General features: G+C 38.2%; 1 protein-coding gene and 1 long non-coding RNA gene across 3 annotated transcripts; both read right to left on the bottom strand.

The window, feature by feature from the left end:
• Nucleotides 1–3,511: 3,511 nt before the first annotated feature.
• LOC149381615 (disease resistance protein RPM1-like) lies at nucleotides 3,512–7,196 on the bottom strand. Of its 2 annotated transcripts, none has more exons than XM_089630766.1 (2): nucleotides 7,163–7,196; nucleotides 3,512–6,396 (listed from the first exon to the last, which is right to left on the bottom strand). In XM_089630766.1, the coding sequence occupies exon 2, from the start codon at nucleotides 6,378–6,380 to the stop codon at nucleotides 3,720–3,722; it is 2,661 nt and encodes an 886-aa protein (XP_089486892.1). In that variant the 5' UTR covers nucleotides 6,381–6,396; nucleotides 7,163–7,196; the 3' UTR covers nucleotides 3,512–3,719. The 2 variants fall into 2 exon arrangements, with proteins under 2 accessions (XP_089486892.1, XP_089486891.1); XM_089630765.1 differs by lacking the exon at nucleotides 7,163–7,196 and adding an exon at nucleotides 6,573–6,626.
• Nucleotides 7,197–14,841: 7,645 nt separating this feature from the next.
• Nucleotides 14,842–15,491, bottom strand: LOC149381614 (uncharacterized). The gene is made up of 2 exons (XR_016293897.1): nucleotides 15,249–15,491; nucleotides 14,842–14,977 (listed from the first exon to the last, which is right to left on the bottom strand). It is a non-coding gene; the product is annotated as an uncharacterized LOC149381614 (long non-coding RNA).
• Nucleotides 15,492–17,070: the final 1,579 nt, after the last annotated feature.

Here is a 17,070-nt window from a genome sequence, read left to right as displayed (position 1 = left end):
CAACACGAGATTGCAGCGAAAAGGGTTCCTCCTCGTTGGTTGCAAATAAATCCAACGATTCGAGGCGGTTCAGTTTCCCTATGATAGCGCAGAGAGCAAGGGTCAGATCTGCTGTAAACCCCACGACGCTGAGTGATCTCAGCCTCTCCAACTTCTTCAACTCTTTCATGAGAGCGGCTTCGCTGGGACGAAAATCCACGGACGTGAGAGTTTGAAGGTTTGCAAGGTTACCTCCGATGCTTTCTTGTAGCCTCAGTTTGATGACGTAGTCGAAGTTTGTTTTGCTGCTTCAGTTGTAACGGTACGCCAATATGTGTTGGAGATTTTTGAGCTTGTTGATCTCTTTTGGCAGCTCTGTTATCTGTGTCTCTCTGATGTCCAACAGTACAAATTTTGCAGCTTGCCGATGGATTTGGGGAGCGACTTGACGTTTGTGTTCGACAGGCTCAAGTACTTCAACATCAGCATTTTTCCGAGCTCTTTCGGGAGAGTTTCGATCCGAGAGCTTTCAAAATCCAACATCTCAAGAAGCTTGAACTTTTGAAACAAAGAAGCCATGAAAGAGACTCTCAATTGATATTCGGAGGTGTGGGAGATAGAGTTCGAGTCCCAGAGGTTTCTGCATTTTCTAAGGCTTTCTTAGCATCGTCGAAGATAATCAAATGGCGACCGTTGCTTCTGAATTTCGATGCTTTTTCATCCCAGATTTCAAAAAAGCTCAGATCTTCAGCCCTTGATAAGATTACGTCGTCGCATCAAATCATGGACATAGAAATAAATCACATTCGCTGCGGAAAGTTTCAAATTGGTCGAGCGAGAACCTATTTTATATCAACTTTATATTATTTATTTATAAAAATAATAATGAGCATTGGTGTCATATATGAACACTATTTCGATTTAATGTCACTGACTTGTGTATATTTACTAGTGGACGAGTTATACATGGCTTGTGGTCTAATTAAAAGGAAAAATGTGTGCATGTAGATGTCAATGACTTAGGTGTGATGTTGTTGAAAATGAATATGATGTCTAGGTATTTTAGATGTTATTTTTTCTTTGTTAAAACGTGTATTTACTGTCGAAAATGTCAATTAAAAAGTTGTGACGAAGATATTTTCATGTATTTACTGCTGAATATGTCAAGTTATGAATTTGTTATATCTAATGAAATTGGAATATTAACACGTATTTACTACAAACATGGTTAATAGGGCTCAACCACGATGGCGAGAACAAAAATAACTGCCGTCGGAAATAAGACGCTCGCAATAACTCCGTCTACCGAAAACAGTTTGTAAATCATTTTGATTACATTCTGTATTTACACCACCTGACAATGGATTATGGTTTTCAAGCCATTGACGTTCAAAAAGCTTAACTGCTACATAACAGTGATAGTAAATATATGTAAATACAATAGTAATTTTATGTAAACCGGTGCGAAAATCCAGACATCTTGTAGATCAGTGATATCTCAGACGTGTGAATAATATATGAGCGCTGGAAAATAAAGATTATAAAAGAAGATAAATATAATAGTCAATAAATAATCAAAACAGTAAATAAGAAATAATACCAAATATATAAGGAAACAAATAACAATACAAAGCCACGTAAAAACATTTCCTACATATAAGGAAATAATTAACTTCGGTTACTCCTGTTCACACTTAAAATCTGGAAATTCAAATTCAAATTCAAAATTTTGGGTTGGCTAAATAATTCAAATTTCAAATAATTTCAGAATTTAAAACTCAAAAAGGACAAATTTCGGAAATGAAAAAAATATAATTGGGCCACGTCATCCGAGAGGTTATTTACTTAATATTTACAAAACTTTGGCTATATAGCAAATCCCAACGTTTGAGTTGGCTATTTTGCTATTTTTTTTTTGTAAAAATTGAACTAAATACACGGCAACAGTAAAAAACTAGATTGAAAAAGTGGTTTCATTGTCGGGCCACACAAATAGGCTATTTTGCTGAAAAATTTATAAATATTGGTCATTTTACAATCTCAACATTTTAAGTGGCCTAATATGCGTACTTTTTTTACGTTTATAATTAATTTTATTAACTTTGATATTTATACACGTCTTGATAATTTTTCATGAACATGCATGTATACTAACTTTTGGATCATCCTAGGATACTGCTTCATTATGCTTCGCGTGGTGACATCAGATTGTTCTCTGATCCGTGGATTTCCCGACAATGGACCTTTTGCCCAATCTCATCAGTGACGAAACGGCATCGCAAACAGTCCGCACTTTTATCACCGGCGATAGGGACTGTGGGACAGAACTGGAGGCCGCTTAAAACTTAATGTCACCGCTATGCGGAAGTGGGAGGGAAGAATGGCGGTCCGCGAGGCTTTTCAGTTCAGTGAACATATACCATGATAATGACCAATATTGTAATAAATATTGAAGTACTTTGTTCTAAGAAAAATTATATGAAGTAGCTAACTTGAAACATTGAAATTGCAAACTAGTCAACGTTTCAAGATTATTTGAATAATAGCCAATAAACGTGAGGTGACAATTTGTGTATTTTTTTTATGCTCATTTATCCTTTTTAATTTTTTTTATTTTCGTAATTAATTGATTGATTTTACATATATAATTATATTAACTTATTAATTAATACAGAATTCAGTTATGGAAATAATTTAAAATTTAAAACAAACAACTATTGTGGTAAGTTTTGAGCAATATTTTTTATTGCGTTATTTGACTTTGATTTCATTATTTGACTTTGATTTCATTATTGATTCACATACATTATTGATTTCATTATTGCTTGGGCCTGATCTCCACATTCCCGATCATGGTTCACCCGATCAAAAAATCATCGAGGGGACGCTAGAGAAGGTCAAGTGGTTCAACGGTCGAGATCGCTCGAGGAAGTGCGGGGCTCTTTTATTTTGAGTGGGATCGTCTTCGTATGCGATGGCGAGAGTGGAGTGCGAGCGAAATAACTGGCGTGGTCAAATCTCCGGCGGTGGCGGAGTCGGATCGATTCGTTCAGGTCTAAAAAAATGCAAAAACCGTGGGTTGTTACATTATATATATGGGGTATTATTGACGTGAACACCTCCGTAACTGGCTCCACTACGCCCGGAACAAATAAGACTATTGTTGCTATACTGCAATAAAGAATATAGGGTTATTAAGTTATATAGCCACACGGTTATAGTGAATTGAGATATAGCCCACCTTTGGTTAATTTCTTGTAAATAGCCAAGTTAACTTATTAACAGATTAGTAAAAGACTTATTTAACCTGGCCAAACATGTAAAAAAAGGTAGTTAATAGGCGGCGACGTATGCAAGTTGGCTATTTACAAAGTAATTATCAAAGGTTGGCTAATTTACAATAATTCGTTTAGGTGACTTACGTAGCCAATTTTTTTAAGAATATATCAAACCACGTATCTGTTCTAACAAGTACAGTCTCCAACAACTATAATGGCAGTGCTATAATCACACGATAACTTAAATAAATTAATTAGATATAAAATCATCATTCTTCGTGTATATATCACTTTTTCATCGATGAGGTTTACAGTTATTAAAAATACAAGTGACAATACATAAGTACAACAATATTAAGTAAAACTGATTAATCCACAATAAGTTTGTTATAAGAGCTGAGAAGTGGCCGAAAATGGAACAAGTAATGTGCCTGGCAATGGCAAATACCTTGGAGACAATAATCAGATGATATAATTTCCGTTTACCGTCGCATAGTTGAGGTTTTTCAGGTGTTGGAGAGAAGGGACCTCTTGAAGCACCGGGCATGCGTGTATCTCAAGGCGTTCGAGGACGACCAAAGCTTCTCTCTCAATCTTCACTGCCCTCAGTTTCCCCAACTTGTTCAATATCAGCCTCTCGAGTCTGTGAAACCCGCCCTCCTTGAAATGCAACTCCTCTCCCTCGTACGCGTCGTTCCCAAGCTCAAGTCTCTCCAAGTTAGGCAAGCCCTTCAACGCCTCGACCGCCTGTTTGGTCAGCCTCGACGATTCCAACGCCACTGCTCGCAGGCTCCGGAGCTCAGATATCCAGTCCGGAAGCTTCTCCAGCCGGCCAACCAACACGAGGTCGCGGAGCCCAAGCGGCGGTGATGACACGTGTTGCAGAAATAAGGGTTCGGTCTCGTTGGCTGTCATTAAACCCAGCCATTCGAGGCGGTTCAGTTTCCCGATGACAGCGCTGAGAGTTAGGGTCAGATCCGCAGTCAAGCCCATGACGCCGAGCGATCTCAGCCTCTCAAGCTTCTCCAACTCTTTCATGAGAGCGGCTCCGCCGACTTGAGCTTCCACTGAAAAGAGAGTCTGAAGACTAGCAAGGTTACCTCCGAAGCCTTCTTGTAGCCTCACTCCTATGAAGCAATCGAAGACTGTTTTGCTGTTTGGATTGTAACGGACCGCCAATATGTGTTGGAGATTTCTGAGCTCATTGATCTCTTTTGGAAGCTCTGATATCAGTGTCTCACTGATGTCCAACAAGTAGAGGTTTCGCAGCTTCCCAATGGATTTCGGCAGGGACTTGACGTTTGTTTTCGACAGGCTCAAGTATTTCAAGCACAACATTTTTCCGAGCTCTTTCGGGAGAGCTTCAATCCGCGGGCTTTCTAAATCCAATACCTCGAGAAGCTTGAACTTTTGAAACAAAGAAGCCATAAAAGAGTTGGTCAGCTGATTGTCGGAGGTGTGGGAGAGGAAGAGAGTTCGAGTCCCAGAGGTTTCTATGTTTTCTAATGCTTTATTAGCATCGCCATAGATCATCAACCGGCGACCGTTGCCTCTGAGTTTCGATGCTTTTGCGTCCCAGATTTGACAGAATCTCAGATCTGCTGCTCTGGATAGGATAATGCCACGCATCAAATCATGGACGCGGAAGAATTTACCTTCTCCAGTGGTCCCTTTGAATTGGTCCCGTGAGACCAAGTTTCTTCTGACAAGCTCGGCCAAGTATTCTTCGGCGACCTCTTCTTGGGTTTTGTCTTCTTTGGCCTTCACAAAACCTTCTGCGGACCACAATCGGTACAGTCTATCCTCGGCAATCGAATAGTCCTCTGGAAATAGACAAATGTACATGAAACACGGTCTCAGAAAGTGAGGAAGATCGTGATAACTGAATGACAGGATTTTGGGGACTCTGGTCAGCTCGGAGCTTGCTCTGATCTTGGAATTAAGATCTTTAAGAAATTTTTCCCATTCAAAGACAGTCTTCTCTTTTGTTGCCAACAACCCAGCTATGGCAGCGATAACAAGAGGCAGGCCTTGGCATTTACTAACAATCTCCATGGAAGATTCCAACAGCTCGTCGGGGCAACAACCTTGAAACTTGCTCGCAAATGCCTTTTTACAGAACAGCTCGAAAGCTGGCGTTTGAGGCCAAGGTGTGATATGTCGAACGAGATCGCGAGACGAATTTTTACAGCGATCGGCAATCGAACTGTTCCGGGTCGTGATCACGATTCTGCTCCCTTCGCTGCTGTTGCGAGGCAGAGCAAGCTTTATGTCATCCCAAAAGCTTTCTTCCCACACATCGTCGAATACAATGAGGTACCTCGTTGTTCGCAGATGGTTCCTCAAAAGTACGATCAGATCATTGACCGTGTTGCCTTCTCCTCGCTCTCCCACATGTAGCTTCTCTGTCAGCGTCTCCAAAATCTTCTTCGGGTCGTACGGCTGAGAAACCGTGACCCACGCGCGAGCAGTTTCGAAGCACTGCATCACGGCTCCGTCGTCAAACACTTTCTTGGCGAGTGTGGTCTTCCCAACACCGCCTTGGCCCACCAGAGAAATCACTAGAAACTCCGACGGACCTTCCACCAGCTTTCTGATGACGTCGTCCCTCACAGACTCGATTCCGACGACCTCGTCATCCTCCACGAAGAGCGACTCCAACCGAGGGTCAACGCACTCTCCCCTGGAAAAGCCCCGACTAGACCCAACCTGTTCCAATGGTCTCAACCCATATCCCATACCCCAGCCCTTGATGTCGTGCAATGACCGCTTTATGGTCTTAATCTCCGACGCAATCTTGGAACGGGGTTTCAGAGACGTGACTCGACGGACACAGCCAGTGAGCCCTTTCTCGTAGTGGAGTTCCATGAGATGGTATCGATATTCGTCGACGGCGTATTCCATGCGATCAGCTTGAACGCGGATCTGGTTCACCCACGCTTTCACGGCGTGGCTTGTCTCTCCTTTCTCCGACTTGGCTTCAGCGTCTCTTAGAAGAGGTTGGATTATCTCCAGCTCTTCCTTCAGTCTCCTAATCTCTCCATGGATTCCTCTTAGCGATTGTACTTTTGCACTCAGCAAATCGGTGAGTTTCTCGATCAGCGAAACCAAGAACACTTCCATTATTGCTTTCTAGTTTCTACAATACAATAAAGCAATCAACTTGATGTCTCAAACAAAATAATTTACTCTAAACTTTGATCCTGCATTATGCTTTGATCCTGTATTTTGAAAAAACGCATTAAAGAAGAAAGAAGAAAAGGAAAGAACTTAAATTCCCTTCCATTGCAAGCTATGCATATTTTAAAGACATACATATACGTATTATAGGACTGTGTGATACGTTTGCTGGAGTGGATGCATCGGCGCAAGTCGGCGGTGAAGAAGCGATCAAAGTGCTAATATCTCATAAACCAAAAAGTAATCGCAACCTACTGTGTGGCCTTAAATTCTACACAGCAACCGCAGTTTATTTTATTTTATTATTAATTGATAGAGAACCTTTTAATATTATTATTTGACTTTTTGAGAACCTACTTATACGTCAACGACTATTGATCCTTTTTTTTTTGTCTTCTTCTTCAAATGAAGTTGATTTCAGTTTTGGGGGAGAAGGATGGAAAAATTGAGTTGACGGACTTTAGGAGCACGAAAGCTCAGCAGAGTTTGAACTTTCAATAATCGAAGTGGTTATTTGTAGGGAAATGGACAATGTCATGGTAGTTGACGGAAACGTTCTCATTTGAGAAATGAAATTTCTAAATTCTAACAGTGGTCTTAGATTCTTCTAAGAGTCATTTAAGAGAGAGAATAAAATCGATGTAAAAAATACCTCCAAATAAGCCGATGAAATGAAACCCAAAATCTCAAGGCTATCATATTTGTCACTCACTTGTTTTATTCACCTCTTTGACTTCATTGCGACAGTACAAATCGGGAGAACCATCGACGTCGCCTTCTTCCTCTGATTCTTCGTCGTCGGGCATTTACTTCCTCATCTCCGTCCATATTTGAGTTCGATAATTATAATGACGAGTGGATATATGAATGGGTACGTTTAGTTTGTTTGATTTTATTAGGTTAGATAAGTTACGAAAAACTCTAATTCTGAGCCAGTTTTCACATATATGCAATTTCTTAATTTCTTTTTTCGGGGGGCATGTGCACATAATATGAAAAACAAACTTTGACATCTATGCAACATTATGCAGATGCAAATATCTTATGGTATCTATACATACAAGCAACATTCATGCTCTTCACCGCTATAATTTAAATGTACCTAATAGATAATTAACTAATTTAAAATAAATTTCTTTCACAAATACTTATTTGATGATTGTTTAAAATTGCATACATACCTTGTTAAAATCTTAAAAACGCCAAAATGCAACACAAAAAGAGCATGGTGAAAGTAGTTATTTAATTTTGGTGCAAAACATGACTAATGATAAAAACAACGACATGAAGAAGAGCTTTAAGCTAGATAAAACTTCGTAAAAATTATAAAAACGAATAGCCTATTTATAGTGACATGTAGATGAAAATCATCTAGAAATATTTAGATTTAAAATTTTTAATTGTAATCCAATCACGATGAATACTATTATCTAGAAGTATCTAGTTCAAATAAAAGGCATGCAGATGAATATCATCTAGAAATATTAGATTTTTTTTTTATTTTTATCCAATAATGATGATTATACTATTATCTAGAAGTATCAAATTCAAATAAAAAAAATCGCATTCGTTGTTGTCAGATATAATGACCTCTATTGCTGCACTATTATCTAAAATGATTAGATGTTGTAAGACATATATTTATGATGACTATCAGCATTTTTGTTAATATCTTAAAACTAAAGGATAAATTTATCATTACACCGTAACATGTATAGTAAACTGAGTCTATGCGAAGAGTAAAATTTACTTCTTATATATAATAATAATAATAATATATAAAAAATAAAGTTCTATGGAATCTATAAGAAATATCGCATGAAAAATATATATTTGATAATATGAACAAATTAAAAAATTTTGGCAAGTTTTTAAAGTAGTTTTTTTTTTAAGGAAGCAAGTTTGTAAAGTATAAAAGTAGTAAATATTTAAAACTACTAAGAAAAATGTAATTAAAAGAATATACCAAAAATATTTTTTTAAGTAGACGTAAAATAGAGATGAATTGAAAATGTAAAACACTATTCACTAAATACAAAGATGCATTTTATATATAAAAAAAAGGTATTTTAGCTATATAGCCATTTAACTTATAGCGTTTTGTATAATAGTCAACTTTTTGTAAATTTTCTGTAAATAGCCACATCAACTTATTTACAGCACTCAAAAAGACAAAAAAAAAACCCAAAATAGACGGAAATGTTTTTGGGTATTTTTGTCTTTTTGAGTGCCGTAAATAAATTGAAGTGACTATTTACAAAAAATTTACAAAATGTTGGTTATCTAGCAAGTCTTAGACTTTCGGTGGCTTATTTGGCTAATTTTTTGTATAAAAAATTGCATCATAGTTGGTGATGCTCTAAGTGTTATGGTTCCGCTTAAGATTAATTATCATGATCATTTACATTTGTTGTTCGACGAACTTAAAATATTTACCAAATGCTAGCTATTTAGAACTTCTCTAAGTTTAGGTGGTTCAAGTACTTAATTTTTTGTATTTATTTTGACTAGTTCAGTGTCAAGGAACTTACCCGGTTTAACAAACGAATTGATCAGTTCGAGCCCAAAAAATGTATAGTTATAGCCTATAGTTACCGGTCTTTTACTAGTAAAATCAGTGTTGATTAAATATATAAAATAAAAAGAATTGTAAAAGCAGTGATATAAAAAAAATGGTCCATCACGTATAGTCACATTTACAGTTTGACATTGCTAAATAACCAACGTTTCGTAAATCTTAAGTAAATAACCACTTCCATATATTTACAGACGTAAATCTTACGTAAATAAACACTTCCATGTATTAGGCCACGTCATTTTTATGACTATTTACCTAAAATTTACAAAATGTTGACTATATAATAATCTCAAATGTTTTAGTTGGCTAGTTACTTAATTTTTCGTATAAAAATAAACTTTTATCTCGCTGATGAAATTCACATTTATTCAAAATTCAAGCGATAATACACAAGTACCAAGTAACAACAATCATAAATTTGTTCAAGAAATGAGAAGTCGTCTATAAATATGAGCAAAGAAATAATAAGAGAACAATCAGATGATAAAATTTCCGTCCGTTTACCGCATAGTTGAGGTATTTAACGTGTTTGAGTGAAGGGACCTCTCGTAGCACATGGCATTCACATATCACGAGCCGCTTGAGGGCGACCAAAGCTCTCTCTCAATCTTCACCACCCATTGTTTTCCCAACTCGTTTGTAGACATTCAGATTTACATTGAAGAGACGTTCAACGTGTCCTTGAAAATTCATAAACACGTTCTTATTCGAGGATGCTAACTCATGTCTCACGTTCATATTCAGCATCGTGTTCCCTATATTCTTGACTAGTTTCGATGAATTCCCCAAGTGCACATAGCTCATTGTTCACAGGTTGCACATAGCTGTTGTTTATGATTTATGTCTCACAAGTCAATTACTAAGTGCAACTACTCACATTTTCAAAAAAAAAAAAAAAAAAAAACTACTGCCACTCATGTTTTACGTAGCATATCATCTCATATTTTACCCTAAATCAAACACACTCCAAACCCAATATTAATATAGTATTAATCGCTGTGCTTTAGCTGTAGTAGCATATTAGAGTGCCAAAACCAATCCGGGCACAGATGATTAGTCGCACAGCTTGCTCTGACAAACACTCTGGCACTTGCTATTATTTTTCTTCCAAATCTCTGCGGACGAAGGTGCCACGTCAGCCTCGGAGCCGAGACGAGTGAGGGTGAGGGAAGTGTTGTAGTACTCCCTAACCTGGTTGATAATCCCGTGGAAGAGCATTCACGTGTGGACCCATGAGACTGAGCAGTCATAGTCGAAGCCCTCAACGATTACCACGACGGAGTCAAAAGCAATCGGAGTCGAAGCCCTCAAGATAAGCAGATGAGACAAGGGAATTCTCATTCCATCTCAACTAATATGGCCCTTAGGAGAGACCGAATTGGGGACTACGGACACAGATCAAGCATTTTATATATTTACAATGAAAGCTCGTATAATTTTTATGTGACAACGACTGATACAACTGAATGGTTTTCAAAGTAAAATGATCATATACTGCAAGAAAGGATACATCAGACCACATATATATTATCGCCAGTCTCTTGCTATTAAGACAGCGCTACAATCACTGTAATGTTAGATCCGAATATCACGGGTGAAATCCATCACCTAATTCCATGACCAAATCATGTTGAATAAATAAGAAACCATAAAACTAATAGCGGAAGCGTACCTGATGAATCCATGACGGTTGGTTTTCCAGATCAACACGTATTTCTTTGAGAGTCCCTTCAGTTCTCTCTGGCTCACTCTGACGACGGGATATCAGGAATGACAAGAATGTTACGTGTGACCTGGGGACCAGCCGTATTTATAGAGAAACCCTAGGTTACCCTAGTGGGCTTCCTATTTCAACCCATCACTGAAATAGAAGCTCATAATGAGTCTACACATTAAAGGCCCACAACCTGTTAGATACATTAAAGCCCAATAACCATACACCAAATTAGATCACTTTTAACGGACCATCTTTATTGACAGTTCACAACACATAATTATTTAACATATAAGCCCAACGTTGGATTAAGGATCCAACATATTGGATTAAAGATCCAACAATCTCCCACTTGGGCTATATGTTTAAACTTATAGTTATGTATCGCAAAAATAACCGAAAGAGCTCAACTTTACTGTCATAACCAAAATGTATCTCATAACCAATCCGGTCCATCAATCATATCAACATAGGATCAAAGCGGCATTAGCTACATCTATCGTAGTTATACCCATCAATGGTCACGTATATCGATACAACCGAACGACATGGATCATGGATGTGTAGTATGGAAATTTCACGTTATGTGACCTCAACATGTCTATTTCCATTTGATCCTCCTTAAACCTTAGTGAGATCAAACCATATACTAGAAAAACAGAGTCTAAATAAACCAAAACTTAATTTCTGCAGAAAACCTCAATAATCATAAATAAAAAAATGTCTATAACATAAAAGCACTAAAAAAAGCAAAACAACAAACTCCCACTAGAACTGAATATCCTGAGCTGAAATAACACCCATATGAGCAGTGTGCTCGTGAAACACTTTGGGTGGTAGTCCCTTAGTAAGCGGATCCGCAATCATGGAGTTTGTTCCGATGTGCTCGATAGACAACTGTCTACTCTGAATTCTTTCTTTCACAACCAGAAACTTGATGTCGATGTGTTTCGACTTCGTGGAGCTCCTGTTGTTGTTGGAGTATAGTACAGCGGATTTGTTGTCACAATATAACTTGAGTGGTCTATCAACACCATCTATTATGTGCAGCCCACTGACAAAATTCCGCAACCATATCCCTTGATTGGACGCCTCATAACAAGCTACAAATTCTGCTGCCATGGTAGAAGATGCTATAAGAGACTGTTTAGCACTCTTCCAGGAGATAGCACCTCCAGCCAACAAATAAATATAGCCTTATGTAGATTTCATACTGTCTTGGCATCCAGCAAAATCAGAGTCAGTATACCCGATGATCTCGATCTGATCTGACCTCCGATATGTGAGCATGTAGTCTTTTGTTCTTTGTAAGTACCGCAGGACCCGTTTAGCTGCTTTCCAATGGTCCATCCCTGGGTTGCTTAAATATCTGCCTAACATCCCTGTAATGTACGCAATATCCGGACGCGTACAAACCTGAGCTTACATTAGACTTCCTACTGCCGAAGCGTAGGGAATCGTCTTCATTTCATTTTCTTCGAAATCATTCTTAGGGCACTGATTGAGACTGAATTTGTCTCCCTTAGCCACAGGAGTATCACCTGGTTTACATTCCTGCATGCCATATCTTTTTAGAACCTTTTCGGTATAGCTCTTTTGTGATAATCCAAGAATCCCCCGAGAGCGATCTCGAGATATCTGGATTCCTAATACAAAAGAGGCGTCACCAAGATCTTTCATCTCAAAATTCTTAGCTAAAAATCTCTTGGTTTCATGCAATAAGCCTATATCGTTGCTGGCAAGCAAAATGTCATCAACATATAAAACCAGAAAAATACACTTACTCCCACAGAACTTATGGTATATACATTCATCCACCAAATTCATTTCAAAACCGAACGAAATAATCACTTGGTGAAATTTGAAATACCATTGTCGAGATGCTTGTTTGAGTCCATAGATGGATTTTTTAAGTTTGCAGACAAAATCATTTGCGTCTTTGGACACATAATTTTCTGGTTGCACCATATAAATTGTTTCCTCGATGTCACCATTAAGGAACGCAGTCTTCATATCCATCTGATGTAACTCAAGATCAAAATGCGCCACTAATGCCATTATAATTCTAAAATAGTCTTTCGTGGAAACCGGAGAGAAAGTCTCTTTATAGTCGATGTCTTCATTCTGTGTGAAACCTTTTGCAACAAGACGAGCTTTGTACCTTTCCACATCACCTTTCGAATCCCTTTTGGTCTTAAATATCCATTTGCAACCAATGGGTTTCGCACCTTCTGGTAATGGTACAAGGTCCCAAACGTCATTATCCTTCATAGATTTCATCTCTTCATTCATGGCATCGATCCACATTTGAGAATCAGAACTTTTCATGGCTTGAAGGAAGTTGATAGGATCATCTTCGTTCACTCCAATGTCATCCTCATGTTCTTGAAGAAATACAACATAATCATCTGGTATTGCACTTCTTCTTTCTCTGGTGGATCTTCTTAATGGCATATGTTCTTGAGGTGGTAGAGTTTGTTCTTCTGGAACAATTTGTTGAGCAAGGGGCTCTCTAATATTGTCTTGAATTGGGTCTTGAACAATGTCAGGAGTTAAGTCATGATCATTGTCAATACCACCTATGGGAATATTAACATATTTATCTTCCAAGACAAATTTTCTTACCGTATCTCCCCCTGCAAACTCGACATCCTCAAAGAATTGAGCATTTCCTGTCTCGAAAATTGACCTAATTGTGGGATCATAAAACTTGTACCCTCGGGATCTCTCAGCGTATCCAACAAAATAGCAGCTCACAGTCTTTGAGTCCAGTTTCTTTTCATTAGGCTTATAAGGCATTGCCTCAGCTGGACATCCCCAAACGTGCATATGTTTTAGACTAGGCTTTTTGCCCGTCCAAAGTTCGTAAGGTGTTTTGCTCGCTGCCTTAGTTGGAACCCTGTTAAGGATATATGCTGCAGTCTTTAATGCTTCTCCCCAGAGCGATTCAGGTAAAGTAGAATGACAAATCATACTTCTTACCATGTCTTTAAGCGTTCTGTTTCATCTTTCAGCAACACCGTTCATAGTGGGCGAACCCGGCATAGTGTACTGTGGGACGATACCGCATTCCTCTAGGAATTTAGCAAACGGTCCTGGACGTTGTTCACCTGAACCATCATATCTACCGTAGTACTCACCACCACGATCAGATCTGACGATTTTAATTCTTTTACTGAGTTGATTTTCAACTTCAGCTTTGAACTTCTTGAACACGTCTAGTGACTGTGACTTTTCATGAATGAGATATATGTAGCCATATCTTGAAAAATCGTCTATGAACGTTATAAAATACTGCTGACCATTCCAAGAAGATGTTGGAAAAGGTTCACAAATGTTTGTATGAATAAGTTCTAAGACGTCCAAAGTCCTGTTGGCTTCAAATCTCCTTTTATTGGTTTGTTTTCCTTTTATGCAATTTACACAGATGTTGAAATCCATGAAATCTAAGGGATTTAGAATTTCGCATGACACAAGTCTCTCTATTCTCCTTTGAGAGATGTGACCTAATCGTTTGTGCCATAACGCGCCCGAATTCTCGCTAGTTAATTTTCTCTTTACACCTCGAGTACTTAAATGCAAGGATTCATTAAATGAAGCATTTATCTCAACGGAATATAGATTATCGTATCCTGATAAAGAACCGGAACCAACCATATTTGAACTGTGAAACAAACTAAATTTTCCATTCTCAAATGAACAAGAATAACCACATTTGTCCAAACAAGAAACAGAAATCAAGTTCCGTCTAAAAGACGGTACCACAAAAGTTTCATCAAGATCCAAACAAAATCCAGTCTTTAACAATAATCTAAATTTTCCAATTGCTTCAACTTCAACCTTCTTGCCATCGCCCACATAGATGTATCTTTCAGCATCATTTGGCTTTCGGCAATGGAGGCAACCCTGCATAGACACACTGATGTGAGTGGTTGCACCAGAATCCATCCACCAGGTGTCCTTAGGTACCGAAGCTAAATTAACCTCAGAACAAACCAAATTAAGAAGCATACCTTTCTTAGCACGCCAAGCGTGATAATTAGCACAGTGCTTCTTTACATGCCCTTCAGCTCGACAGAAGAAGCAACCAGTCTCCTCAGGGTTATCTGGTTGCTTTTGATGTTTCTTCTGAGGTGTTGTATTCGCAGCTTCCTTATCCTTCTTTCTTTTCTTTCCCTTGTCCCTGCTCTTAGAGGTTGAGGCTAGGTGAGCACTTTCTGTCTTATCTTGCTGCAACCTTTCCTCTTCCTGAACACAATATGAGATGAGCTCATTAAGAGACCAAGTCTCTTTCTGACAGTTGTAGCTCACCTTAAACTGGCTAAATTGTGTTGGAAGAGATATCAGAACTAGATGCACTAGCAAGTCCTCAGAGAGTTCAAGCTTAAGTGCTTTCAGCTTTGAAGTAAGATGAGACATCTCTAGTATGTACTCCCTAATATTGCCTTTACCCTTATACTTCATTGAAATCAGACTTGTCAAGAGCGTACCAATTTCAGACTTTTCATTCTTGACAAACCTTTTCTCAATATCAACAAGGAACGCCATAGCAGTTTTGATACTATCGGACATTGTGCCCCTGAATGCTTCTGGAATGGCCTTCTTCATGATCATCATGCACATGCGATTCGATCTCTCCCACTTTTCCATCTCCCTCTTCTCATCAGAGGTACTCTTGTCCGTAAGTGCCGGAGGAGCTTCAGTTCGTATCGCCAGGTCAAGATCCATGACCCCGAGAACAATCAGCAAGTTCTCCTTCCATGACTTGAAGTTAGAGCCATTCAGCAAAGGAATTGAATTGATGTTGGCAGAAATATTTCCAGGAGTCGTAACTGATACAAAGAACAATAAACAAATAAACAAACAAGCTCAGATAAAAACCTAATCCGAAACTCAAAAAATTCAAATTCAAATATGGTAAAACCCATCTCAAGATACCATGCACTCCATCAATATTATGTCTTTGGACAAAAATAGTGACTTGTAAGTGATATCTTGGTGCACTAATCAAATACTGATAATAATGAACATATCAAATAATAAATCTTCCTTTGGGCCGATTTACTATTCATATGTAAAACCGAAGAATCATCACGTATTTATTAGCGCAAACATACATGCAATCAAGTTAAACATTTACCTTCATTTGGGCCGATAAATATTCACAATAATTACAAGTACAAAACCTTTTATATTTTAAAATAAATAAATTTCCACAAGAGAGGCCACTTTGGTGACATGTTGCTTCAATTAACTTATTTTAAAATACATATATATACTAAATAATACCAATATTTGAATTTCATTTAACTCTTTTTTTTTATGTGGGCTAAACCCACAATTTAAATAATCAAAGGCCCATTAGGCATTAAAAAAAAATTAGGGTAAGCAAGCAGCTACACTTTTGAACGTACGGCCGTCATGACTGATGAATCCATAATACGATAATGAATATATACATGCGATTGAAATTGATGATATACCCAAAACTGATAAACACGAGTCTGATACCTATGCAGGCGAATAGAACAAATAAATAAATAAAAAGAATTAATGACATTTTTAGTCCCTGAACTATGTCGAGTGTAACAACTTGGTCCTTCGGCGAAAAAAGCTGTAGCGTCGATACCTGGTGAATGTGAGGAAATCACGTTTGATCCTTCTGTCAAATTTATCGTCTATTTAGACAGAACGATGCTGACGTGGCTTGATCGAGTAGGGTAATTACCATTTTGTCCATGTTTTAATGGTTTCCTCTTCTTGTAAATCATATGGCCGTGTAATCCCAAATCGAGAAAATCAAATCCCAAATCGAGAAAATCAAATCCCTTGATAAAACCCTAAAATCCCAAATCGTTTAATTCCATAATCAAGAAGAAATGAACAAATTTCTTCAGAACTGGGCTTGAAGACAACCGCGTCAAGCTTGGAGTGTCATGGAATCCTCTATGTCTTCTTCGTCAAGGAAATCTCGCGTAGAGGTCGATGGGTCGCAACGACGACCTCCGGCATGTTTCTGCAGTGCTACTGGGGTCGAACGCACGTCGTGGACGACTGAAAACCCGGGACGAAGATTTTATGGATGCCCCGGGTATAAGGTGAGGTTTTCATTTTAGGGATTTTCAATTTTTTTCTTTTTGTGTTTGTGAAATTGCCGACTCTAAATATTTTGAAAATTACCAGCATAAAACAGAGCCAGGCTGTGGATTTCATGAATGGCTAGACCCTCCAATGTGCGCAAGATCAACAACGATTATTCCCGGACTGTTGAAGAGAATTAATGCATTTGAGAGGACGAAGTCGGACTTGGTAACAGAAGAATTTCACGACCACCAAAGCTG

Source organism: Urtica dioica, chromosome 11 (assembly GCF_054948205.1).
Source record: "Urtica dioica subsp. dioica isolate 48M chromosome 11, U.dioica_male_clone48M_v1_H2, whole genome shotgun sequence".
In the NCBI taxonomy this organism is placed as follows: Eukaryota; Viridiplantae; Streptophyta; class Magnoliopsida; order Rosales; family Urticaceae; genus Urtica; species Urtica dioica.
The sequence above is the reverse complement of the archived record's forward strand: the minus strand, read 5'-3'. Positions and strand labels throughout refer to the sequence as shown.